The 23,995-nt window shown below is 39.9% G+C and overlaps 1 protein-coding gene and 1 pseudogene across 4 annotated transcripts in view; one reads left to right on the forward strand and one right to left on the reverse strand.

Moving 5' to 3' along the window:
- Positions 1 to 23,995, forward strand: part of FGGY (FGGY carbohydrate kinase domain containing) — a 367,647-nt gene that overhangs the window by 15,348 nt on the left and 328,304 nt on the right. For 3 of the 4 annotated variants that reach the window (XM_025052081.1, XM_015595081.2, XM_025052082.1), the window contains exons 2-5: positions 1,744 to 1,803; positions 3,879 to 4,093; positions 14,588 to 14,699; positions 20,349 to 20,500. In XM_025052081.1, the coding sequence (XP_024907849.1) occupies positions 3,893 to 4,093; positions 14,588 to 14,699; positions 20,349 to 20,500 (465 nt within the window). In that variant the 5' untranslated portion in view covers positions 1,744 to 1,803; positions 3,879 to 3,892. The remainder of the gene's footprint in view (positions 1 to 1,743; positions 1,804 to 3,878; positions 4,094 to 14,587; positions 14,700 to 20,348; positions 20,501 to 23,995) is intronic. The other variant, XM_015595080.2, reaches the window with a different exon arrangement.
- LOC112486027 lies at positions 8,195 to 8,310 on the reverse strand (annotated as a pseudogene).

A 23,995-nucleotide genomic window follows, 5' to 3' on the forward strand; every position in this document is an offset into this window, starting at 1 on the left:
GTGTGTGTGTGTAAATGATGCACAGATGATGCCGGGAGGGTATGATGATGACCTGTTCCTGTGGGTTTGACTCTCTTCTTACTGATATGTTGGTATTTGGTCTGGAAACCGGTGGTTTGTCAGAGAGAGGCCGCCGGTGTTGAGGAAGGGTCAGTCTGTGAAGGTGGACAAAGTAGTCTTAGACAGAGTAGGCAGGGACACCTAGCAGAGTCCTTGGACAATAAGCATTTAATAATGGAGAAGTATTAGGCACGGTAGCATCCTGAGAGTGGTTAGCGACTTTGGAGCTGGAGAGAATGAGATCATTCTCAACTCTATTATTACTAATTACATGATGTACTGGAGCAAGTTACTTTCCCTGTCCAGGACTCATTTTCTTCATCAGTAAAGTGGGGATTATGATAGTAATTATTTTTAAGGGTTAATGTCAGGTAATATAAGCAAGCTGCTTAGCAGAGCATCAGATCCACAGTAAACATGGTACCTTTGATTATGTCCCTGATGACAGGTGTCAAAGGTATCCACTGAGTTATGGAGACTTGTTGAGTTCCTGTGATGTGCCAGGCACTGTTCTGGCACTGGGGATACGGCAGTGTCACGGGCAGCAGTGAAGTTAAATGTCTGATGGTGAAGCTTCACTTTCCACATGAGCTGGGGGCTCTCTGAAGGGTGGGCTCTTTCCTGTTTAGCAAAGAGATGGGTCCAAAAACCAGAACTGGGGTAAGCCTTGGATCAGCTGCAGAGTGAAAATCTGCCTCTTCAGATTTTACTGGAAATAAATTGGGATGGCTGGGTGGTGGATGGTAAGATGGTATACTCCCTGCAGAGGAAGACAGTCAGAAGTGAGGAACTCAGGCATGAAGAGCTGGGCCATCCCCCTAGTGGTAACTGCTCTTATCACTGGGCCTCCTAGGAGTGGAGAGAAGCCTGGATAATGGCTGGCTAGGTCTATGTAAGCCAGAAAGTTATACAGAGTCTTCATTTTCTATTTGTTGCCTTGTTTCCCCCACTAAGTGTTTAGAATAGATTTGGAATGTTCTAGCCAAGGGCAGAGAAATACTAAGATCACTGTTAAGGAGTAGCCCCTGTGGTGCCTTTCAGAGTGATGACAGTGGGAAGCCAGTAGGGGATCCCAGGTAAAGTGAGATGTGTGCGTGGTCAGTGGAGGGGAGGTGGAGCAGCTAGCGTGGTCAGTCTTCCTCCTATTTGCAGATAAGAAACTGAAGAAGCTCTGAGCCAAGGCACTGTCCTATTTTGTCCATAACTGTATCCTGAGCTCTTAGCAGGGTGCCTGGCGCTTGGCATAGCTTGAATTTCTTCACATCTCATGTGTCATTCATTGCAAGATGCATCATTATCTCTTATACCACTAAGAAAGAAAGAAAATGCTTCCAATTAATTGTAAGATGCCATTGATGGTCAGATTCACTCTGATTTTGGAGAAGGTAAATGTGAAAAAATGAATGTCTTAGAATTAATAAAATGTGGTTATAAGCATCCAATAAGTATTTGTTAGAAGGAAACAGAGTTTAGAATCAAGGTAAAACATTAGTACATAAAAGTACAAACTTGGGAGTTCAAATTTAAAATATGAACCTGTTCATTCTAGTTTTCTATTGATTCACTGATTTAGTTGCTCATTCAGAAAACAGTTATTGAAAACTAATTATGTACCAGCCACTGTGCTAGAAACTGGAGATGCAGAAATCAGTAAGTTCTTTCTTTTTTTTTTTTTTTTTTCAGATTCAGACCAATAGGGAAGACAGACACAAACAAATAAAAAAGAAATCACAATTCTGAGTGGTAAGTTTTCAAAGAAAGTAGGAATACAGTATCGTGGTGGCACCAAGAGACAGAAAAAGGCAAGGAAGTCTTCCCTGAAGAGGTGATGGTTGAGGTGGACAAGAGAGGAAGGAATCAGGAAGGGAAGAGCAAGTCTGAAGTGATGGATGCACTTCAGAACCTCATTTTGGGATGTCTTGAGCTGCGTCTGAAAATGGACCGGACAGGTAGACATGACTGGAAAGCAGGCAGAGGGAAGCTCCAGGAGGCCTGAGATGCTATGCTGAAGCCTCAGGTTGTATCATAGCGCTAAGTTGATGGTTTTCAGCTGTCCTGAGTTTTGAGCGAAGGACCCAGCAGAGGTTCTGCTGTGAGGGAGGGGTGGAGGATGGGACAAGGGTGATCTTAGCTTCAGAGCAGTTCTGCTTTGATCTGTTTTAGTTAAATTTTCATTGAGTAAAGAAAAGGTTGAAGCAAAGGTATTTCTGTTGGATGAATGAAGGAATGCATGGTTTGAAAACAGGTGCTACTGATTATATGGAGCTCCTGGAGGGTTGTAAGTGAGAGAAAGAAGATGAGAAAGCAGTAGACTGAAGCCTGGGAGTTGTTCTCTGAGGCTCAGATGAAGGTAGCAGATGTACTTACTACAGCTTCCCTATTTTCCTCTCCATCTGCCAGTGAGCCAGAAAGCCAAAGGGGGCAGACACAGTTGAGAAGTCATTGCGAGGAAGTCAGAGACAGTCGCTTCTAATGAAGCTGTTTTTGACTGGGATACATATCCAGGAAGCAGTAACGGGACATCTGCTGGCTGACTTTTGTTTTAGAAGCCCCCAGTGTTGCCCAGGAAACGTTACCTATTTGAAGTGGAAGGCGCAGAATGCTGCTGCAGTTGAAATCAGACTCTGGGCGCTAACACTGTCCTGAGCTCACCTGTGGAGTTGTAGTATGTTTACCAGCATGGTTGTGTTGTGGGACTTGTCTTGATTCTTTGAAAGCCAGTTTGGAAAATGAAAGCCTCTGTGAGATTTCTATGTCCTGTGGGCAGATCTGACCGAAAGGACTTAGAGCGGCAATGAAAGCCAAGGAATTCTTGTGTGTTCTCTGGTCAGATTTCCTTGTAACTCACAAAGGGGTCTGTAAGGAAAACAGATTCTCTAACAAATTCCTGATCCTGTGTCCCTTGAGGCTAATTCTCAATCACTTTGCCACATGGCTGCAATATATTTGCCTCTTCTCCAAACTTGTACTGCCAGCTGTTGAGAAAAACAGAAAAAAGCATGAGACCCAAGAGCTCACAGATGTGGGACTGACTGTATGTGGGTCCAGACTGCTCCTGAGGGATGCTGGCTAAATCCTTCCACTTCTCAGAGGCCAATTTCCCCATTAGTATAATGTGCATTATCATAATAATGTATACCTACTGTTCTTAAGCGGGTGGACCTAACATTAAGAGAAAAGTTATATATTTCTTGGAGTCTCACCTTGATCACCACAACACCAGATCAAAGTGAGACTCCAAGAGATATGTGACTTAGATATTTAAATATGTAACAGAGATTTAAATATACTCACCATGTGGAGTCATAGTGAGCAGTAGAGGGTAGGTTTGTACTTTTCACAGTGCTTGGCGCCTAATAGGTGCTCTGTAGATAATTATTTGAATGAATGATCGAGTAGAAGTTTCTTTTTAGTAACATGGCAGGAGCCATGTTACTAAATTTTGGACAAATTCAATGAGAATAAATGTATATCTATTACCTCCAGATTCTCAGTTCTCCTACAGTCCTTTACCCTTGTAGAACTTTTACTTGATATTACGACTTTGCTTAAATAATCATACAGTTCCTTAATGCTTAACATCTGACTCCCTTTCAATGGAAATTCCAAATCTGAGGCCATACCTGTCTCATTCACCCACTACCTTGCTCAGTGCCTATTAGCACTGTTAGCACCTAACATTTTTGTTGAGTGAATAAATAATAGAAGGCTACCAATTAGTTAGCTTCTCCCCTTTTATTTCCACTTTCAAGGTGTCTTGTGCCTGACTTTGCAGACCCACTTAGTCTTCCTGTGATTTTTGCCCTTGTTCACTGCAGGTGGAGGAAACACAATGCTTGGTGAAGATCAGGAACCAAGGTCCTACTATGTGGGTGTGGACGTTGGAACTGGCAGTGTCCGCGCGGCTCTGGTGGACCAGAAGGGCATCCTTTTGGCTTTTGCAGACCAGCCAATTTACAAGTGGGAGCCTCAGTTCAACCACCATGAGCAGTCCTCTGAGGACATCTGGACCGCGTGCTGTGTTGTCACAAAGGTATGGACACAACTGTGGCACTCCCTCCTTGTACGTGCTTCCCTACTCGCACCTGCCGAGTATGTGTTTTCTGTCCACCTGATGCCAGGGACAATATTGGGGTAAGTTTAGATACAAGCCTTGCTTCAGGAGCTCACAGTGTATGTAGTACTGACAGAGACCAATAGACAGCTAAAATGTGATGTGATACGTGGTGGGAGGAAAGTGACTGTAGCTGGAGCTAAGGAAAGGCTTAGCTCTGAGGGGCTCAGAGTAGACAGGACAGAAGATTCTGAATATGGAAGAAGTCACTGGTGATCATAGCCAACATCTACTGTGCTTTTATGTATGCCCAGTGTGGGGTAAAATGTGTTAACACGCATCATGTAGTTGAATCCTCACAATGACCCTATGAAGATAGGACTGTTACTACCTCTGCTATATTGAGGAGTAAACAGAGGCACAGAAAAGTTAGGCAACTTACCCATATTAGTAACGGGCAGGACAGGAATCTAAGCAGTCTGCCTCTAGTGCTGCACCTTTAGTTGCGGGATTGGCCTGCCTTCCAATGGGACAAGTGAGGGCAACCTCATTTCACTGAGAGGGAACAGTATGCACAGAGTTACCATGGCGTGAGAACATGGTGTGTTTTGAGAAAGCAAGGAAGTATTGGGTAAGACTAGGGCATCTATGAATTGTGCCAGGCGGATGTTCGTCTCTGCTGGCCTTGGTTTGTAGTCAGCTTACTGGCTTGGGAAAGGAAGTGATGCTGGCTAAGATGTGTTCCTTCTTAGTTTCACTTGACTGTTTGGTTTTATATCCTGGTGATCAGAAACGAAAGAGATTCTTTTCTCCTTTTTTTCCAGAGGGAAAAATGAAGTCCTGGGTTCTCTCATCTCCTAGTTTTTAGTTCCTTAAATATTCATGAAGGGCTTGGTAATTTGCAGATGGACAATTCACCATTCTGTTCATATTGATCAGCCTGTTTAAATTTTAATGAGCTCTGGGCTGCTGTTCGTGCCCCTAGAGAGGAAAGCAGAGGGAGGAGGCGGGGGTGGGTAGCACCGGAGCATTATATAGGAATAAAAGAGGGAGCACATCTCTTCTGCCTGTTTAATTTTCCTCCTTCCTCCCCCACCTTGGTGAGAATCTTCTACTCATTGCCCTTGGGTCTCCTTTGTTCTTCTAACATATAGCCTTTCTTGCCATTAAGGAAATTGTCAAGAAGAAAAAATAATCCCCTGATGAAAAGCTACTTTAAAAAAGGTCTGCTCTAAGTACAGCTTGGTTTAATGGCAGATTTTCAATCATCTCCCAGCGGCGGCCAACTTGTCATCTGCTTGAACCCCTTAGCCACATGAGTGCTGTGGGCATTTGTCCTTAACGAGGCTATGTCACTATGGCAAACCTGGATAAAGCTCTTGGGTCTTAGGCTGTTCCCCTCACATGGAGTATGGCTATGTGTCCATGAGCCCAAAGCCGTAGGATAAGCATGACACATCTACTCATAGCTCATTGCTAGTGTGAGGTTGAAAGAGGGAGCCATTTTTATGTTAGAGAAGTAGCACACTACTGAGCAATGGTTCTGGAGCCAGACTGCTTGGATCGACTTGCCAGTTCCAACATTTATTAACTTATTATCTTGGACAAGTTACTTAAGGTTTCTTGCCAGAGTTTCCTAATCTGAAAAATTAGAATGATAATTTTACCTGTCTCCATAGTATTATTATGTGGACGAAATTAGTTAACGCATGTAAAATGTCATAACAGTGCCTGGGAATGAGTAAGCATTGTATTTCTGATGATGATGATGATGATGATGATGATGATAGTGGTGGTGGTGGTGGTGGTGGTGATAATGATAACAGAAATGAGGATAATAAATTTCCAAGATAGAATTATATTTAAAAGTCAAAGGCAGTTACAGAGGTACCTCATGGGAATATTCACTCATTCTCTTTCTGGTTAGGGTTCTTCTATGTAAGATTCTGAGAAGCACTAGGCTAGGGCAGAGGGTGACATAGAACATCCCAATCTGTCTTTTCTTTCTCAAGGGCTTTAGGAAGGTAAGAGGTTGAGAGTAGTTGTCCTACTTCCTTTTCCCTCGGTACTCACATTGCTGAAAATGGTTTTCCCCTTAGTTAAATTGATAACAATAACAATAATATGATGATGATGATAATAGCAGCTAGCATTTCTTGGCCACTAATAACATTCCAAGTTTTATGGTGAGCACTTTATATCTATCACTTCATTTTATCCACACAACAACCTTTTGGTGCAGTATTTATTCTCTCAGTTTTGGAGCTAGAAGATACAAGCTTTGACAAGGTTAAGTAACCAGTCCAAAGTCACATGCCTAATATGAGGAAGGTTGCTGACCTCCCCTCCCCCATGTTCTCTGCCTTTTGCCCCTCTGTCAAGCTTCATCTCACTTTCCAAGCCTTCCTGCTTGGAAATTGTATTAAGCTACCTGAAGTTTTTTGAATTTTCACTATGTGGGGAACCTTGACCTCACCCTGAATTACTGAATTATAAGTGTCTTTACATGGCTGTCTAATTGTGTGGAAAATGTGTGCCCCCGAGCAGGGCCCATACCTGGTTTATCTGTATTTCCCTAGAGTTCCTCGCCTGTATTATGCTTACTTAATTCATCTTTGTTGAGTTTATGAACGAATGAAATGTCTCTGTTGTTTTCATTATCTGGAACGTTCTTCATTTACCTTCTTTACCTGCCCAACTCCTGGGCATCTTCTAAGGTAAGCTTAAGTATTATTTCCTCCTGGGAACCTTCCTTGATGACCCCTGACAATCTTTGCCTTCCCTTGCCAACCTCAGAAGAAAGAGTGGATAAGAAGCCCCTCTCTGCTGTCTGAGAGCCCACCATCTTCACATGTATCATTCATTACCTGGCTTGCGTTTTAATTGGTGACTTAGTCTGGTTCCTTTTAAACCATGAGCTGAACCAGGTGCTATAGGTGTAAAAAATAAAAAATAAGAGATTGTAAGCTGACAAGGTCCTTGCAATCTGTGAGGTCAACCAAGGGTTGCCTCGCCTAAAAATAAAATTAAATAAAATAAATAAACAAACAAACACAAACAAACAAACAAATCAACTAACCATGAGCTGAGCTTTTGGAGAGTGAATCATCCTTGTATCCCCAGCACCTAACACATTGCCTGGCACAGATTTGGTGCTCAATAAATGGTTGTTGAATTAATATTACTTAGAACTGAAAATAAACGAAAAACACTCTGGCATCCCTCATCTTGTTTAAGTGTCACAATAACTCTGAGCGATAGATTGCTATTTTTCCTATTTGACACATAGGGATACTAAGGCTCTCAAAGTAACAAATATTAGAGACAGTTCTAGATCCCTAGTGAAATGGCTGCAAATCCTCTTCCCTATTCAACTCCCCACTGACCTTAAAGTTGGCAGGCTTATATTGGGTCAGAACCTACACATCTAAAAAGTTATATGGAAATGCACAAGTCCTAAATGTATACCCCATCCCTGATTATAAAGGTTTCTATTGTGTTTTAGAGCCACAAATCTTAATTACCCACAAAAAGCAAGAAATTGCGAGTTTGTGTGTGATCAGGACCAGCTTCCATTAGGAAGAAGATAACCTGGAGATATCATTTAGCTAATAGGCATTCGTCGAGTGTCATTTTGTCTACAGCATTTATCGAGCCCCTACTATGTACTGTGCTCTTTGTTAAGTAATGGAGTACATACATATAGGAGAGGTCTACAACAATCTGTGCCCCTAAGGATGAAATAGTTTAGTTACATGGCAAAACCAATACCTATGAAGTCAACGAACTATGACTTGAAGTTGCACTAGCTACATGAGTAATGATTGAGGAGAGAGAGCAAGAGAAGGAGTAGCTCATATGGGATTGAAGAATAATGCTAACCTCTTACATTCATAGAACCTATGTGGTTTATGAATACGTTCATATCCATTTTTTAAAAAGTTAAACTATTTACTTATTTATTTAAAATTTGTGTTTTAGTTACAGTTGACATACAATATTATATTAGTTTCATGTGTACAACATAGTGATTCGACTTTTATTTATTTATTTTTATTTTATTATTATTATTATTATTTATGCCTACAGCACCTGGTCTTCCTAGGTGGTCTCCCATCCAAGTACTAACCAGGCGTGACCCTGCTTAGCTTCCGAGATCAGACATTGGGCTTGTTCAGGGTGGCATGGCTGTAGACCATGGATCATGGTTCCACTGGGACGCGAACCCAGGACCTTCTGTGTGTAAAGCTGACATGCTAACTGCTACATTATGGAACCATGTCCGTGATTAGACTTTTATATACCTTGCAAAGTGATCATTCCATTATGTCTAGTAGCCACCATTATGGAACCATGTCCGTGATTAGACTTTTATATACCTTGCAAAGTGATCACCCCATTAAGTCGAGTAGCCACCTGATACTATACCTAGTTATTAAATATTATTGATTGTATTTCCTATGCTGTACTGATATCCCTGTGACTGTTTTTAATAATTGGCAATTTGTATTTAATCCCTTTCACCTTTTTCACCCATTCCCCACAACTCACATTTATATCTAGTTGATCGTCATGCAAGGTGGGTAGGGAAGAGGTTGTTAATCCCATTTTACCTTTGAAAAGAAAAACCGAGACCTAGACACTTAAGTGACTTTCCCTAAGTGACCCAGGAAGTAGATGATAAGCCCAAAATGACATAGGTCAGATTTCTGCATCTTTCCATCTCCAACACCACATAACTTCATCTTTTGTCCAGGTTAGTGTAAGAACCTCTTATTTCCTCATGAACGTCCTTTCCCTCTCCAATCCACTCTCCTTCTTGGAGCTGGAATTACCATTTTAATACTAACCTGATCATGTCACTCTTTTCTTTATAACTGTTCAATAGCATCACACCATTATTTGGATAGAACTCAGAATCTGTAACATGGTCTTCAGGCTTTTCATGGTTTGGCTTCAACCTACTTTCCTGGCTCATCTCATGATGCCGTTCTCAGTTCTGTGTTCTCGCCATACTCTCCTGTCATGTCCTAAAACACACATACTCCCTCTAGCTTCAGGACTTTTACACACATGTTTTTCTTTCTGAATTCTCTTCCTGCCCTCTGTCAACATGTGTAACTCCTATATATCCTTAGATCTACACTATCCAATATAGTAGTCACTAGCCACATGTGGCTATTTAAATTTAAATTAATTACAATGAAAAACAATTTAAAAACCACACCTAACCTAGGATGTTCTGCAGGTAATGGTCCAGGATTGGCTTTATTCCTTTTCCCAGCTACTAGAGGAGATTTTGTAAAATCGAGTGCTTCCAGGGGCCTTGTAAGTAATATGCACCCCACACAAGCTGTATTAGCCTTGCTGCTGTTTCCACCTCTGGGCCTTTGCACTGGCTGTTCTCCTCCCTGGAACATTTTCCCCAGATTCCCACAAGGCCAGCTCTTCAGGTCTTTCAAGTGTTTCCTCACATTTCACCTCAGCGGCTATCTCCTTCTTCTCCAATATTTCTGATCCACAACTTACCACTTTTACGTATACAATACATACACGACATAATTTATTTGGTTTATTAGCTGTTGTCTATCCTGACTTAATTGTAACCTCCGGAAGAGCAAGAAATTTTTAAAAATATTTTACTCTCTATTGCTTTCCAAATACCCAGAGGAGTGCACAGCCTGACCCTAGAAGGGGCTTGATTACATTTGCTGACTGAATAAGTGAGTAATTGAATTGTGTAGGCAACAGGGAGTGATGGGCCTGAGGGAATCAGGGATTGCATAACCCCGTGCAAGCCCCTAAAGCTGACAAAAGCATTCAAGTCAAGATTTAAAAGACTACTGGACCAGCTGCACAGAACTGTGTTGCAGGCTGGATTCTGTCTGTGAGGTCCCAGGCTTTGACCCTAGCTCCAAATAGAGCTAAAGAAAATACCAGGTATGCCTCTGACCTTGCAGTTGTTAGTTTAGAAGGTTCCTAAGAAGCATTGTCTCCCCACTCAATATGGCAGAACCTGCTGATTTAAAACACATACAGGACTGAACCGGTTCCCACAGTCAGAACAAAGTGATACACAATCCCTTCCTCAAATATTTGTTTGCTGCCCCATAGCTACGAGTTGACAGTTGCTAGACATGGACCAGGTTACCAAATGAAGCTGCAGAAATCTCCTTCTCTGGAAATTCTTTAAAAGAGCAATGTGCTTTCTCTCTAGCCAGAACAGTTCCCCTGATGCCAAGTTGCTGGGGCGAGTTTACTAGACCGCTTTCTTCTTCCATTAATGAGAGTATGAAAAAGAACCCTCAGGTCAGCAGATCAAGTCCCAGGGGCCTTCTGGGTAGTATGGCCTTGACAGACATCGTTTTGGGGTGATGTCGATGGGGATGGGGTTGTGGAGTGAGGTGCTGTTACTCATGGATAAGCATGATCTTAAGGCATTTTCGTATAAGGCTGAGGAAATCACAGTGGCTACCAAGGAATTCAGGTTTAAACACGTGTCATTTATTCTTCCAGTTCCTTGTGATATGTTTCCATTTTAGAAATGGAGACACTGAACTTTTGTGACTGAAAGGCCACGGTTAATATATGGAACTCTGTAGATCTTCAGAGAGGATTCATGAAATAGATTGAAGATAGTATTTTCTTTGCTCCTACTGGAAGGTTACTCCCACCATAATTCTTAGGAAAATTTGAGTCTATCCAGTCTTTCTTGATCACTATTCCTTTGCCTATCATTTTTATATGTGTTTACGTGACACTCTGAGCATGCTATGCTTTGTTCATAAAAAAACGTTCCACAAACACAGTTAATAGGGCATTGAGTGGGTTTTCTATCCTTTACGTTTTCTATTAAGGTTTACTGGTTCCAAAGCACTTTCAAATGAATTGACTCCTTTGATCTTCACTTGGGAGATATCTCTTGCTCTCAGGAAACTGAGGCTCAGAAAGGTTATGAGAAAAGTTAGAACCAGAAGGTGCTCTTTTGATACCATATCCCATGTTCATTTCTACTCGAAAACTACCTTGTGGTATTGAGTTTATTGAGTCTTCTGCATTTTTTCACCCAATTCCTCCTTTGACTAACTGCAGGCCTAGGAGATGGGCTTGCCCGGGTCAGTCCTGCTCTCTGTGGGCACAGAGGCCAATACGGTATAGTAGGTAGATGTTAGGGATGGCTGTTGATTCACTGATTGATGCCTCATAAGTTCAAAGAAGATTTGAGGCTGCTAATTTATTCTAATAATGGCTACTATTTATTGTGCATCAAATGCCAAATGTTGGGCTAATCATACCTTATTTTGCTGAATTCTTATAACATCGTTGGTAGATGTAGGTATAAGTAATAGCTTTGTGCAGCCAAGGAAACTAATTTTCTGGCTTCCCAAAGTCATATAACTATTAGGTGGCAGAGCCAGGTTTCAAACTCAGGCAGTCTGTACCTGGCACCATTGATCTTAACCACTATCCAGGGATTTCCAAGTCCGGATGGGAGACATTACCTGCAGAGGAAGCTGTGCCTACAAATGCTAAAGAGACATGATCCAGCAAGTCAAGAGGATGATTAGAATGGCTTGAATTGTGTAACCTGCCCTCAGTCATATATAGCCGAAGTGGTGGATCTAGGTTTTGAAACTAGGTCTTTGTGACTTGTTGTGATGAGGCCATGCTGCCTGACTGGGAATTGGGTTTAGTTCTCACACTCTCATAAGTCTAGATTGATCAGTGTAGTAAAGGCCTATAGGACATTCACCTGCTGCTGTGGGGCAAAGATATTGCCAGCAGTCACAGATGGGCCACATGGGCCACTACAAATGTTCTCCCCTAAAGCACATGTCTTCTTTACAGAGTGAGTCTCTTGGGCAACAAGAAATTCTATGACGACAGAGGCAAGCAGTATTGTGAAATAGGAAGAACACAGGCTCTGAGTTTGATTTCTGTCTTTGCCATCTCCTGGCTGTGTGACAGGAGCAAGTTTGAGTTATTCAGCCTCTAGATCTTGCTTGCTTTCCCCTTCCCTCCCTAGTCCTTCACTTATTTTTTTATGAAATGGAAACGTTAAATGTTTCTTCAGAGGGCTTTGTAAGGATTAAATAAGATAATGTATGTAAAGCACCTGGCACACACATAGTAGTTGTTCAATATATGGTAGCATTTTATTATTTATTGAATTGTGTGAAAAATTTAATGCTTTTCATTGTCGAAAATCTATAATAGTTGTATATAGCTTTTTATGTGGAACATGTTACATAGTAAAAAATAGAATCCTAGATTACAAGTCTGGCATTCCAAAATGGGAAAAAAAGAAGAATTGTGCATTTTAAACGGAGATAAACTCTTTTGGGTTGACTTTTGTGGGATTTAAAAGGTTATTGTCATGTTTAAGTTAACAGGAAACATTAATGATTATGATCACTCATGCTTTTTCAAAAAAGGAAACCAGAGAAATAAAAAATAGAATTAATCATTTAATCTATTATTTTACAACTTTAAAAATTATGTAACAAAGTGAAAAATCTCCTATCTCCTGCAACTGGTCTTTCTGCACTCAGAGGCAGCTACTATTAGCAGTTTGTTGTAAATTATTTTTTGTTTTTCACCTTACTAATATATCGTGGATATCTTCCCATTTCCACTAATATATCATGGATATCTTCCCATTTCATCTTTTATAGCTCAACTTTTTATTAATATTTAACAGTTCGAGGCATAATTTCTATACCATAAAATCCATCTATTTAAAATATATAGTTTAATGATTTTATTAAATTTGCACAATTGTGAATAATCACTATAAACCAATTTTAGAACACTTTTGTTACCCCAAAAAGTTCCCTTGTGCCTGTTTGCAATCAGTCTCCACCCCAGTCATAAATAATTCCTTATCTGCTTTCTCTTTTTATACTAACTCTTTCTGAGAAATTTTATGTAAATGGAATTATACAACATGAATTCTTTTGTATCTGACTTCTTTCACTTAGCATAATGATTTTAAGGTACATTCATGTTGCATGTATCAGTAGTTCGTGCTGTTTTCTTGATGAGTACTGTTCCATAGTATGGATACACCACACTTTGTTTAACCATTTGGTTAAACCATGATGGATATTTGTTTTGTTTCCAGTTTTGGGGTATTATGAAGAATGCAGCCATGAATATTCACATACAGTCTTTGTGTTGACATATATTTTTATTTTTCTTGGGTAGATACCTAGGTGTGAAGTTGCTGAGTTGTGTGGTAAGCTATGTTTAAACAACTGCCAAACTTTTTTCCCACCACCAATGCGAGGGTTCCACTTTTCTCCACATTTTTGTAACATTTGGTATTGTCAGTGTTTTTTATTATAGCTGTTCTAGCAGGTATGTTGTAAGATTTGGTTTCTTAATATATTTTTAAGGATTTTTACACCTATGTTCATGATAGATATTGCTTTATAATGTCGTTTTCTCTTTTTTTGATGTCTTTTTTTGTCTTGGGTATCAGGGTAGTGCTGGCCATGTAAAATTTGTTGGAAAATGTTCCCTCCTTCACTACATCCTGAACAAGTTTCCATATGCATGGTATTGTTTTTACCTTAAGCGTTTAATATTTCCCAGTGAAGACATCTGGTCCTAGAGTTTTTTTGTTTGTTTGTTTGTTTGTTTTTGGGTGGGAATGTTATAATTACAATTTTGATTTTTCAAGAATAAATGCTTCTTAATTTGTTTTGCGGCTTTGGTCAATTTCTATAGCCCCCAAATGTTTCTTTATGATGATTTTTTTACAGTTTTATACTTTTATTCTGCCAAGTATACTGGCTGACCTTTTATACCATCACACCCAGAAGTTATTTCTCTACCTCTTTCTTTTTAATAGTTGGAGAATATTCTATTTTACAGATGTACCCTAATTTATTTAATAAAAGTTAGTGTTTCTAATTTTTAAATATATTTTAAGCAGTGCTACAGTTAACCTTTATCTACATATAACTTTATTTACTTATGCTAATAATTTGCTAATATAGATTCCTATGAGTGGGGTTGCTGAGCCAAAAGTAATGCATGTCTTACATTTTAACAAATACTGTAAAATTATTCTTCAAAATTTATACTAAATTATTACATCATTAGAATAATGTTGAAGTTTTACTTCTCCATATCTTACCACTATGATACAAAAGCAGAGAGTGGTATATTTTTATTTGTATTTATTGAAATGTGATGGAGTTAGGAATCTTTTTATATGCTCTTTGATTATTTCTTTTTATTTTATGAAGTGATGTGTCATGTCCTTTGCTTAATTTCCAATTAGATTGGTTGTCTTTTTCTCATTAATTTATAGGATCCTGATATTTTAGTGATATTGAATTTTTATCTATTTTATATTGTAAATATTTTTTCTATTCTGTCATTCATTTCTTCTAGTCATAACTTGTTTTCAATCTCTTAGAAGACCTGCATTACAATTTATGTTTTTGTTTGTTTTTAAAACAGAAAGTTGTACAAGGGATCGATTTAAACCAAATTCGAGGGCTTGGATTTGATGCCACATGTTCTCTGGTTGTTTTGGATAAGCAGTTTCAACCTTTACCAGTAAACTTTGAAGGTAGGACCCGTTCCTCTTTTTTTCCCTGGTGGCGGGAGACTAGTTGGGGCATACTTGGCTGATCAATTCTAAGGGCCCAGGTGGAACATGACGTCAGCTGTCTCTTACCACTGAAAGTAAGATTTAGAGGTGGAGCATAGAGGCCAGAGATCATGTCCCAGAGGTTAAAAACTTGGAAAGCAGTTGGTAGGGGGTGGAATCAGGGTCCTGGATTAGGGGGAAACTTGGTTCCATAAATAAAACACAAGAGCCATAGTAGAGACTGTGATGAAGGAAGGACATGGAACCTTTTGCTAAGAGTGAGTAGACTTGAAACAGACAGTGTTTTCTAGCAAGAAGGTGTCAGTGCCTGCTGTTGCTTTGCATATGAAACTCCTGTGCCACATTCATTTGAGTGGGTGATCCAAGTTCATTTAAAGGAAATAGAACAAGGCAGATAGGACCATGCATCACACAGAAACTGAGGATAGATGGTCTCTGTTTTCAATAGCCAGACCAAAGGTCATTCCCATTTAATGAGTTTGTTCAAATAGACACTCGTGACTACAGTAGTGAGCTGCTTCAAATGTAAAGTGCCACTTGGGTTCATCGTCAGAAATTTTTCACAGTAGGTAAGGATTTCCTTTTGGGAAATTTTAGCCAGTAGCGCTAGTGCTTAGGTTATAAACCCAAAAGTCTACACTGGCTCGGTAGGTAAGGTGCAATGATAAACTTCAACTGATATTTAACGTTTTAATGAGTAGAAATCATTTGGGAGTGGTGGACACAGTGGTGCACTGGAAATTGCATCTAAAGGATTGTGGCTCTAGGCATTGTCAGTCACTTGTTGCCAAGATAGGCATTACAAACATATTTTGGGCTAGACTGTGTTGAAGAACCCTTAGCAGTGGACACTGCTGTAAGCAGTGTCTTTCTTAACTGGTGGCTGTGGATACTAGGGCACACTGAAACACCCTGGAATTGCAGTCAGATGTTCCACATCTCAGCTTAGCTACTGCTGAACTGTGACACCCTGAGTGAGTCACTTAACCTCTGCATATCACAGTTTTCTCCTTTGAAAGAATTGGAATAATGAAACACTAGCTTTGCTGTAAGAATTAAGTGAGAGCCTGACACACCTTAATGCTCAGAAAAGTTTCTTCCATCCAATTATGAATTTCTCAAGCAAAGAGAATGTGTCCTACTCACTTCTATAGACCAAAGGCATAGAATAATGATTTTTATAAATTACGTGTGCTGCAAAAGCATGCAAATGGATCCTTTACACACACACACATACTTTTCTCCTTTCTTGCTATATTTACTAGCACCTACTGTGTTCCAAGCCCTGTTATTAAGTGCTGGGGCTTCAAAGATGAATATGAATGGCCCCAAATGGATCTTTACACACACACACACATACTTTTCTCCTTTCTTGCTATATTTACTAGCACCTACTGTGTTCCAAGCCCTGTTATTAAGTGCTGGGGCTTCAAAGATGAATATGAATGGCCCTTGTTCTCAGTGACTATTTACTGGCTCAGTTGGCATTGTTCTGAAAGTAGAGACCAAAGGATGGGGCTGAACCAGCAGACCTCACCTCAGCAGCAGGAGGCTCTCTCCAATTATGAAATGTGTCTAGCCATGTAGCTGGCCATGTTAGGAGACTGTCAGCACTTCCTTTATTAGCTTTCTTTATGTAGCGGTTAGGCGATTGTCTGTTAGGGATACAGTAGGAAGAATCATCATTTGGGGTGAGATTTTAGATGTTAAAAGTCCCAAATTCCAAGGATTCTGTACTTTCTAATCTGCTAAAAATATGCTTTTTAAAAGAACTTTGGCTCTACATTAGAATCACCGGGGAGCTTTTAAAATTACCAACTCATGAGTCTTACCCCCCAAATTTGTATTCAGTGGCTTTGGGCAAGGATAGGGCATCAGCATTTTTAAAAAGTTTCCTTGGTAATTCTAATATGTGGAGAATCATTGGGGACAGGTGAATGGATGGTTAAAATATTAAGAATAAGAACACTGAAGTGGCCGATGAGAGTTCCTTGTTAAACCTGCTTAGATACATGCCTGTTCTGGATGCCATCGTTTTTCTCATTGTAGGTAGAATTGCCTCCTGTTAACAGGCCTTCTATTAAAAGGAGAGCTCAGTCGCAACCTTCATTATAAGTGTTGAAATAATTTTATTTCACCTAAAAGGTTAAGATGTACCCATTCATCAAATATATCCAACTACAGGTGCCCCTCACGAATTTCTTGCCTTTCAACAGTTTCTATTAAGATTAGATTTTCTCTGACATGTAGCATCCTGTGCTAGAAAATGAAATTAGAATTTTAAAGGTGGTTTAAAGGCCTTTTAAAGACTGCTGCTACCTATGTGGCAGTGACCAACTCTTGATTGGTTAACTGGAGTAATCATGAGGACCAGGAACTGGAGTCAGGATATTAACCATCGCTGTTAAAAAACAAAACCTACAGGACAGGTAAAACTGTTACCATCTCTAGATGTTAACCAAAAAATGAAAACCAAACAAAACCGGAAACCCAAACTCAAGAAAATGTAACACAGTAGTTTAAGAACAATAGTCACTGCTGTATGATAAAACAGTCTCATTGTAATGCCTTTCTTGTTTGATCATTCTTCCTTTGAAGATCGGAACAGCCCCTGGGTTGGACAGCAGTGTCACAGCTTTGTGCTTCCTACTTCTGCAGCCTGCCAAGCTCAAAGCATAACTCTGGTTGGGTCATCTCAGCCATAGCAGCGCTTGGGAGGGAGAGGAGCAAAGAGTCGTGATTTGGGACTGGGGAGGGAGTTGCTACCGAAGCTACTCTGTAACACAAACCTAATATTTAGATGTTTTTACTGATTAATAGTAATTTTTCCCTCTTAAGTATGCCTGGAACATCTATGAATTGTTCAAAATATTAATTGAATGCATACATGGACAAATAATCTGTCCTTAGGTAAACTGCCTGTGTAACCCAAATTTTGCTCTACTAAATTGCATCCAATTCTCTTAGAATATGACATTTTCTTGGATCTGTATTCCATTTGTTTCACATCCTGTCTCTATTGTGTAGAACTTCTTTCCTCACCCTTTTACCTGGCTACCTACTGGCCATTTTCCGAACTAAATTAAAGCATTTCTGCCTCTGTGCAGCCTCGGGCTCAGTTAACTAGCGCCTTCTCTGTGCTCCTCCTCCTGTGTTCCTATGCCTGATACTGCTGTTCTGCCAGTCAGTACCCCATGTAGAATCTTTTTTCCATTCAACCACATGCTTTGTAAGGGCAGGGACTGTGGCACATTCTTCTTGGTATCCCAGCACTGTGCCTGGCATATAGTAGATACTCAATAAAAGATTAAATGAACTTTCAGTGGAATCATTTGTGGTTTTCTATAAGAACTGAATAAAGATTAATTTCTCAGTTTTTGTCTAAAGTTAAAATTATTAATTAATTGTTATAATAAATATGATAAAGTACTCGATTCTGCACACTTATTGCATTGTTCTGACTGCATCTTGAGAGCCTTTCATTAGAGGCAGTAGTAGCTGATTGGTCTGTCTTTACAGTTAGAAGTTTAGTAACAGCCGTTTTTGTCTTGAAGCAGCTGCAGATACATTCAATACTATATTTAAGAAGCAACACTGATATTGTTCTCCTCAAAATCCACACACCCACGCACATGTGCATGTGTGTGTGCCCACATACCCACATTCTGAGTTGATGACAGTTCTGGAATGGGACATGGACATCAGTATTTTTAAAGCTTTTCAAGGTTTCTAATGTGAACCTGGGTTGAGAACCAGAGCTTATACAGTAGAATCACTCAGCTGTGAAAAACAGATCTGATTTGTGCCTATGGGAAGATCTCATGTACTTTCTTATTTTCAAATAATTACTGTTTTTTGAGGAACTTTTATGGGACCGAAATCTCTCCAGGTAGGCAAACCAGTGACTGAGCCCTGGCCTTATGATGATGATGATGACCTAATTGAGATATTTTCATAGGTTGACTTTTTTTCTTTTAAGTTTAAAAAAATTTTTTTCAAACATACGGGACGTAAAGTAATAGTCTTCAGTGTATCCACTACTAAGGATAAACAGGTGAAATTTAGCCATATTTGCCTCAAGTGCCTTTTCTTTTTAAAGAACTACTTGAAGCTTCAGCCTAGTCCTTCTACCCATCCCCGCCCCTCTGCCCAGCTGGTGACCATTATGCTGCAGTTGGTGTTCTGTGCTTTTACCACATATGTATATACCTGCAACAAACAATATGTATTGTGTTTAAAAATGTCCCAGCTGGTGTCACTACTCATGTTGATATGTGTAGCTCTAGTTTGTTTTATCACTTTATTTATCTGTCCTCTGCACAGATCTGTTTTCAGAGCACACTTCATGCTTTCCCTAGCTATGAGAAAGTAGGCCTGTCTTCAACCTCAGAGTCAGTTTGTCACTGCAAGTAACCTAGATCAAAGTATTGTTTTGAGAATTTAGATGATGTATGTAAAATGTTTATCACAGGGCTTGGGACACACACAGACACAAAGAACTTTATAAACATTTGCTATTAGCAAAGTTATATAGTTGGTGCTGTTATTTTGCCATTAAATAAAATAATGTGTGAAAGTGCCTGGTTCAATTACTGTTGGGTCCCCTTTGATCTTTTCTTCTTATAATCTCAGGTATATTCATTGCTTTTCCCTGCATTTTGCCATCTGAGGAAGCAGAGGGCTGTCTAGAGTATTGGCTTTTCTGTCAGTACATGATCAATTAACAGAGGCTAAGGAAGGGAGAAGGGATAGTCAGGTGCTATGTGGGCTGCAGAATGGTAGAGGTAGGATGTGAAGGTGCCCATGCCCCTTTTCCAGTTAGTTTCTGTTCCTTATGATTTACTCCCCCTGAGGGCCTATTATGTGATAGGTACTTGCCATATCCTTTATGCCCATTATTAATCCCTATATGCTATTAGGTATTGTCCCTATTCTATAGATGAGGACAACTGAGGTTGAGAAAAGTTTAATAACTTTCTCAATATATCTCTGCTTATAACTGAAAGAGTCAGTATTTCCCATTGGGTCTGCTCGATTCCAAAACGTGTATTCTTCCTATGCCACCAAAGTAACTGAGTAAGGGAAAAAAACTTAACTGATTTTAATTAAAGTGACTAGAAGATTTGGGAATATAAGCAGATAAAAGCCATTGTGCAGATGTATTAGATGTATTATATTAAATATATTATACTGTTGAAATATTTGTCCATATTTAAAGGGGACAGATCTTAAAAAGCCAAACTATTGTTTTAGGCTTATTTCATAGGCTCTTTTCCTGAATATATACCCAGAAAAGCTTTTCTAGTTTAGAAGGAGTAGGAGAGGAAGAAGTTGGGAGAGAGTGAATGACGATAGAATTATTTGGAAGATCTTGACTGGTTTTAGTTTAAACCTGGGGTTATAGTTAAAGAACATACCTCTTGAAAGGAAATCTAAAGTTTGGATTAGAGTGTTATAATCAGCCTTGATGGTATTCCTTTCACTTGTTCATTATTGTTGGGTGAAATTATAGAAGTTGTGCAGCTCTTTGCCCTGGAGAATGCATAATTGCCCTTGAATTGGAAGGATAATAATGCACATGTATCTTCATCTCCCTGTTTCTGCTAGGAGATTCCCATCGAAACATCATCATGTGGCTGGACCACCGAGCAGTCAGTCAGGTCCACAGGATCAACGAAACCAAGCATAGTGTCCTGCAGTATGTCGGGGGTGTGATGTCTGTGGAAATGCAGGCCCCGAAGCTCCTGTGGCTAAAGGAGGTGAGTGCATAGGGTTGAAGAGGGGATACTAGTACAGTCGACCCTTGAAAAACGGTGAGGTTAGGGGTGCTGACACCCCACGCAGATGTATAACTTTTGATTCCCTGAAAACTACTAATAGCCTACTGTTGACTGGAAGCCTTACCGATAATGTAAATAGTGGATTAACACATATTTTGTATGTTATGTGTGCTATATACTTTATTCTTATGATAAAGTAAGCTAGAGAAAGGAAAATCTTAATTTGAAAATCATAAAGAAGAGAAAAAACATATATGGTACTATAAGTATGTATTGAAAAGATCCACATATAAATGGATCCACTTAGTTCAAACCTGTGTTGTTCAAGGGTCAACTATGATAGTAGAGGATTCCATTTATTGGGGATTTGTCTGTACCAGGCACCCTGCTTAAGTCTGTTATGTTTGGTTTTCCCAGCAACTCTCTGAGGAAGGTTGATCTCATTTTATTGTTTATATTGCAGTTAAATCATTCTTGTTTTTATATGCTTAACTCATGCAAGGCATTGTGATAAATATGTGACACAGATTGTTCCTTAGATCCAAACAGCAGCCCTGTGAAGTCAGGTTTGTTTGTTTGTTTGTTTGTTTGTTTTTCTCTCCTCCTCCTCCTCCTCCTCCTCCTCCTCCTCCTTCTTCTTCTTCTTCTTCTTCTCTCTCTCTCTCTCTCTCCCTCCCTCTCCCTCTCCTTCTCCCTCCCTCCCTCTCTTCCTTCTTTCCTTCTTTCCTTTTGGGGCAGGGGGGCTGTCTTTTATAGACAAGAAAACTAAAGCTGATAGAGATTAATCAGCTCACCCAAAGTAACACAGTAAGTATGTGATATAGCCAGGATTTGAACCTAAGACTCACTGACTCTGAAGTCAATTCTGTTAATATTCAATACTTTACTGAAGTTCAGAGAGGTTAATTAGCATTCCAACTAGAAAGTGGCAGAGCTGGTATTTAAGTCCAAATCTTCTGACCAGAACCTTATTTCTCTATACACTTTTAGCCCCAAATGATTAATCTCTGGCCTTGTTGGCATTTTAGGATAGTCCTTTCTCATCTTGCCTGAACTTGAGTTTCTCTGTCCTTGAGTGATATGGTGATCTTTGGTCAAAGCACTTGCAGGTAGTTCCCATTTCCAGATGTTAGGATCCTTTATGAAGTGTGGAGAGTGGTGATGTCAGCTTAATGGTTCTCATTATAGATGGATGTGTGAGAAAGTTCAAGTCTTCTGGGAATCTCAGGGACTTGAAAACCCTAGGTGGTCTGGTGAGGAGAGAATCCATCTAATGAGTAAGACCTGGCATTATTCATGTACTAGCTCTGAGGTTTCAGGTGGACTGTATTTTCAATTACTCAAAATATACGTGGAAATGGGGGAGTTTAAGGGTGCTGAGAAGGTGTTCTTGGATTGTCAGAAGGGGCAGAAGGGAGATAAGCAAAAAGGGCATCAAGTTATAGCTTTTGTGTATTTAGCTACTTTGTGAATTTTAATTTGCAGAAAGCCTTCTATAGTTGCTAAGAGTTTGAAAACACAGTGTCTTAGAAGTCGGTTTCAGCATTCTGATTTTGTCTCCACCAATATCACATTGTGTGACTTTGGGCAAAGCAATTCAAACCCGAGACCTCACTTTTTTCCACTTTTAATATTTGAAAACCTGATCTAAATGTATGCTGCAAAACAAATAGGAATATGGAACTGCTCTTCACTGCCCTACACTCTGCTGTGTGTTCTAAGGGCATTAATTGATTTAATCCTAACAAGCCCTGCCTGGTAGAGAGTATAGGAGACTGAGGCTGAAAGAGGGTTAAATGGCTTTCCTAGGCAGGTGGTAGAGCCAGAATTTAAACCATGTCTATTGGCCTCCAAACCCAGCTCATCTAATCTTGCCACGCAGTACTAAAATCCCTCCGTAATGGGTGCCACTTGGGTTAGACCAGGAACTAGGGCAGTGGTGTTCTTCAAACCAGACTAAACATGGTGCAAGAGAAGAAACAAGTTGAATATATCTCCCTTCTTAGCCATAAATAAGAAAGAGCTATACTGAATTAAGCTAGCAGGGTCAGGCAGGTGGTTACTGGTGCACCATCAGGACCTTATTGAACACCTACTTCGTGGCCAGCTCTGGGCTGTATATCCAGATCTAAATGTACATTCGATATGAACCTTTCAGTATACTTTCTATGGTGTACTTGCGATCAAAATGCAATAGATAGAGGCCATATAAAAGAAAGCTCTAGATTGCATGGCACTCATTGTGACCTTCTAAGACCATCCAACCAACCAACCATCAATCCATCCATCCATTCATTTAATCAATTCTATTTCAGAATTTTCTGAGTAAGGCTTTAAACATTGGCTTATTGTGTACTTAACTATCGGAAGATTGAGCCTTAAATCCGTTTGAAAATTGTTTTGATTTATTATTACTTTTTGGTAAGCATGCACAGGAATCCTTGCTGAGAATCCCTTTGGTTTTGCTATGATTGCAAATTGAAAATCGAAGCTATTTCTAAAATCAGTTTTAGCATCTCCTTCAAGCCTGACCAGGCTGGCTTATAATGTCTCTCAAACTTTCATGTGTAAACGAATCACTTGGAGATCTTGTTAAACTGCATATTCTGATTTAGTAGCCCTGGGGTAGGGTCTGAAAATTTGCATTTCTAACAAGCTTCCAGGTGTTGCTGATGTTGCTCTCCAGCACACTTACTGAAACCACTTTCAATGCTAAAGGCTCTGTGCTTAAATACTGAAAAACATCCATTTATAGAGAATCAGTAAACAGTATCTCCTTTTTAATGGAGGTATGGGAAACTGAGGCACAGGGAAGTTAGATAGCTTCTGTAGAGCTATTCAACTACACATTCAGTGTCAGAACATGAGGCTGTGTGCTTGGTTCATTTGGGCTGCCATTTGTTTATTCTAGTTACTCTTTAATTTGCTAAATTTTGACTGAAGTCCTGCTGTGAACCAGCAGTATGATAGGCACTGGGGATATGGGCACAAAGAAGACTCAGTCTTTCTTACCTTGGAGGGGCACAGAGTCCACTGGGGACAGTGGTGGGGGAGCCTAAGGAGGGTATGGGTGGAGGAGAGAGACATGAAAACAGAGCCATCAGAATATGTACTAAGCACAGTGATACGGGAATATGCAGAGTGCTTTCTGAGAAAATGATTTGCTTCCCAGAGGAGTTATTTGAGATGAGACTCAAGACATGAGTAGAGGGTCTTATTCTAATAAAGAAGACAGGAAGGATGTTCTAGAGAGAGACCATGGTTCATTTTTGATAAAGTAAGTCCCAGGACATGAGTCTGGGGTATTTCCCTAAGTGTAGTAGGAAATGAGGCCTCGGTTTGTTAAGGGCATATTTGGTAATAGAGATTGGTTGATGATTTTTAAGCAAGGGAGGGAATGTCTTAGTTCCCTTTGGCAGGGCTGAGGAGATTGGTTTAGAGATGAGAATATGTATGCCTGTGGGAGTAAAAACT

This window comes from Pteropus alecto, unplaced genomic scaffold (assembly GCF_000325575.1).
Source record: "Pteropus alecto unplaced genomic scaffold, ASM32557v1 scaffold25, whole genome shotgun sequence".
Classification (NCBI taxonomy): domain Eukaryota; kingdom Metazoa; phylum Chordata; class Mammalia; order Chiroptera; family Pteropodidae; genus Pteropus; species Pteropus alecto.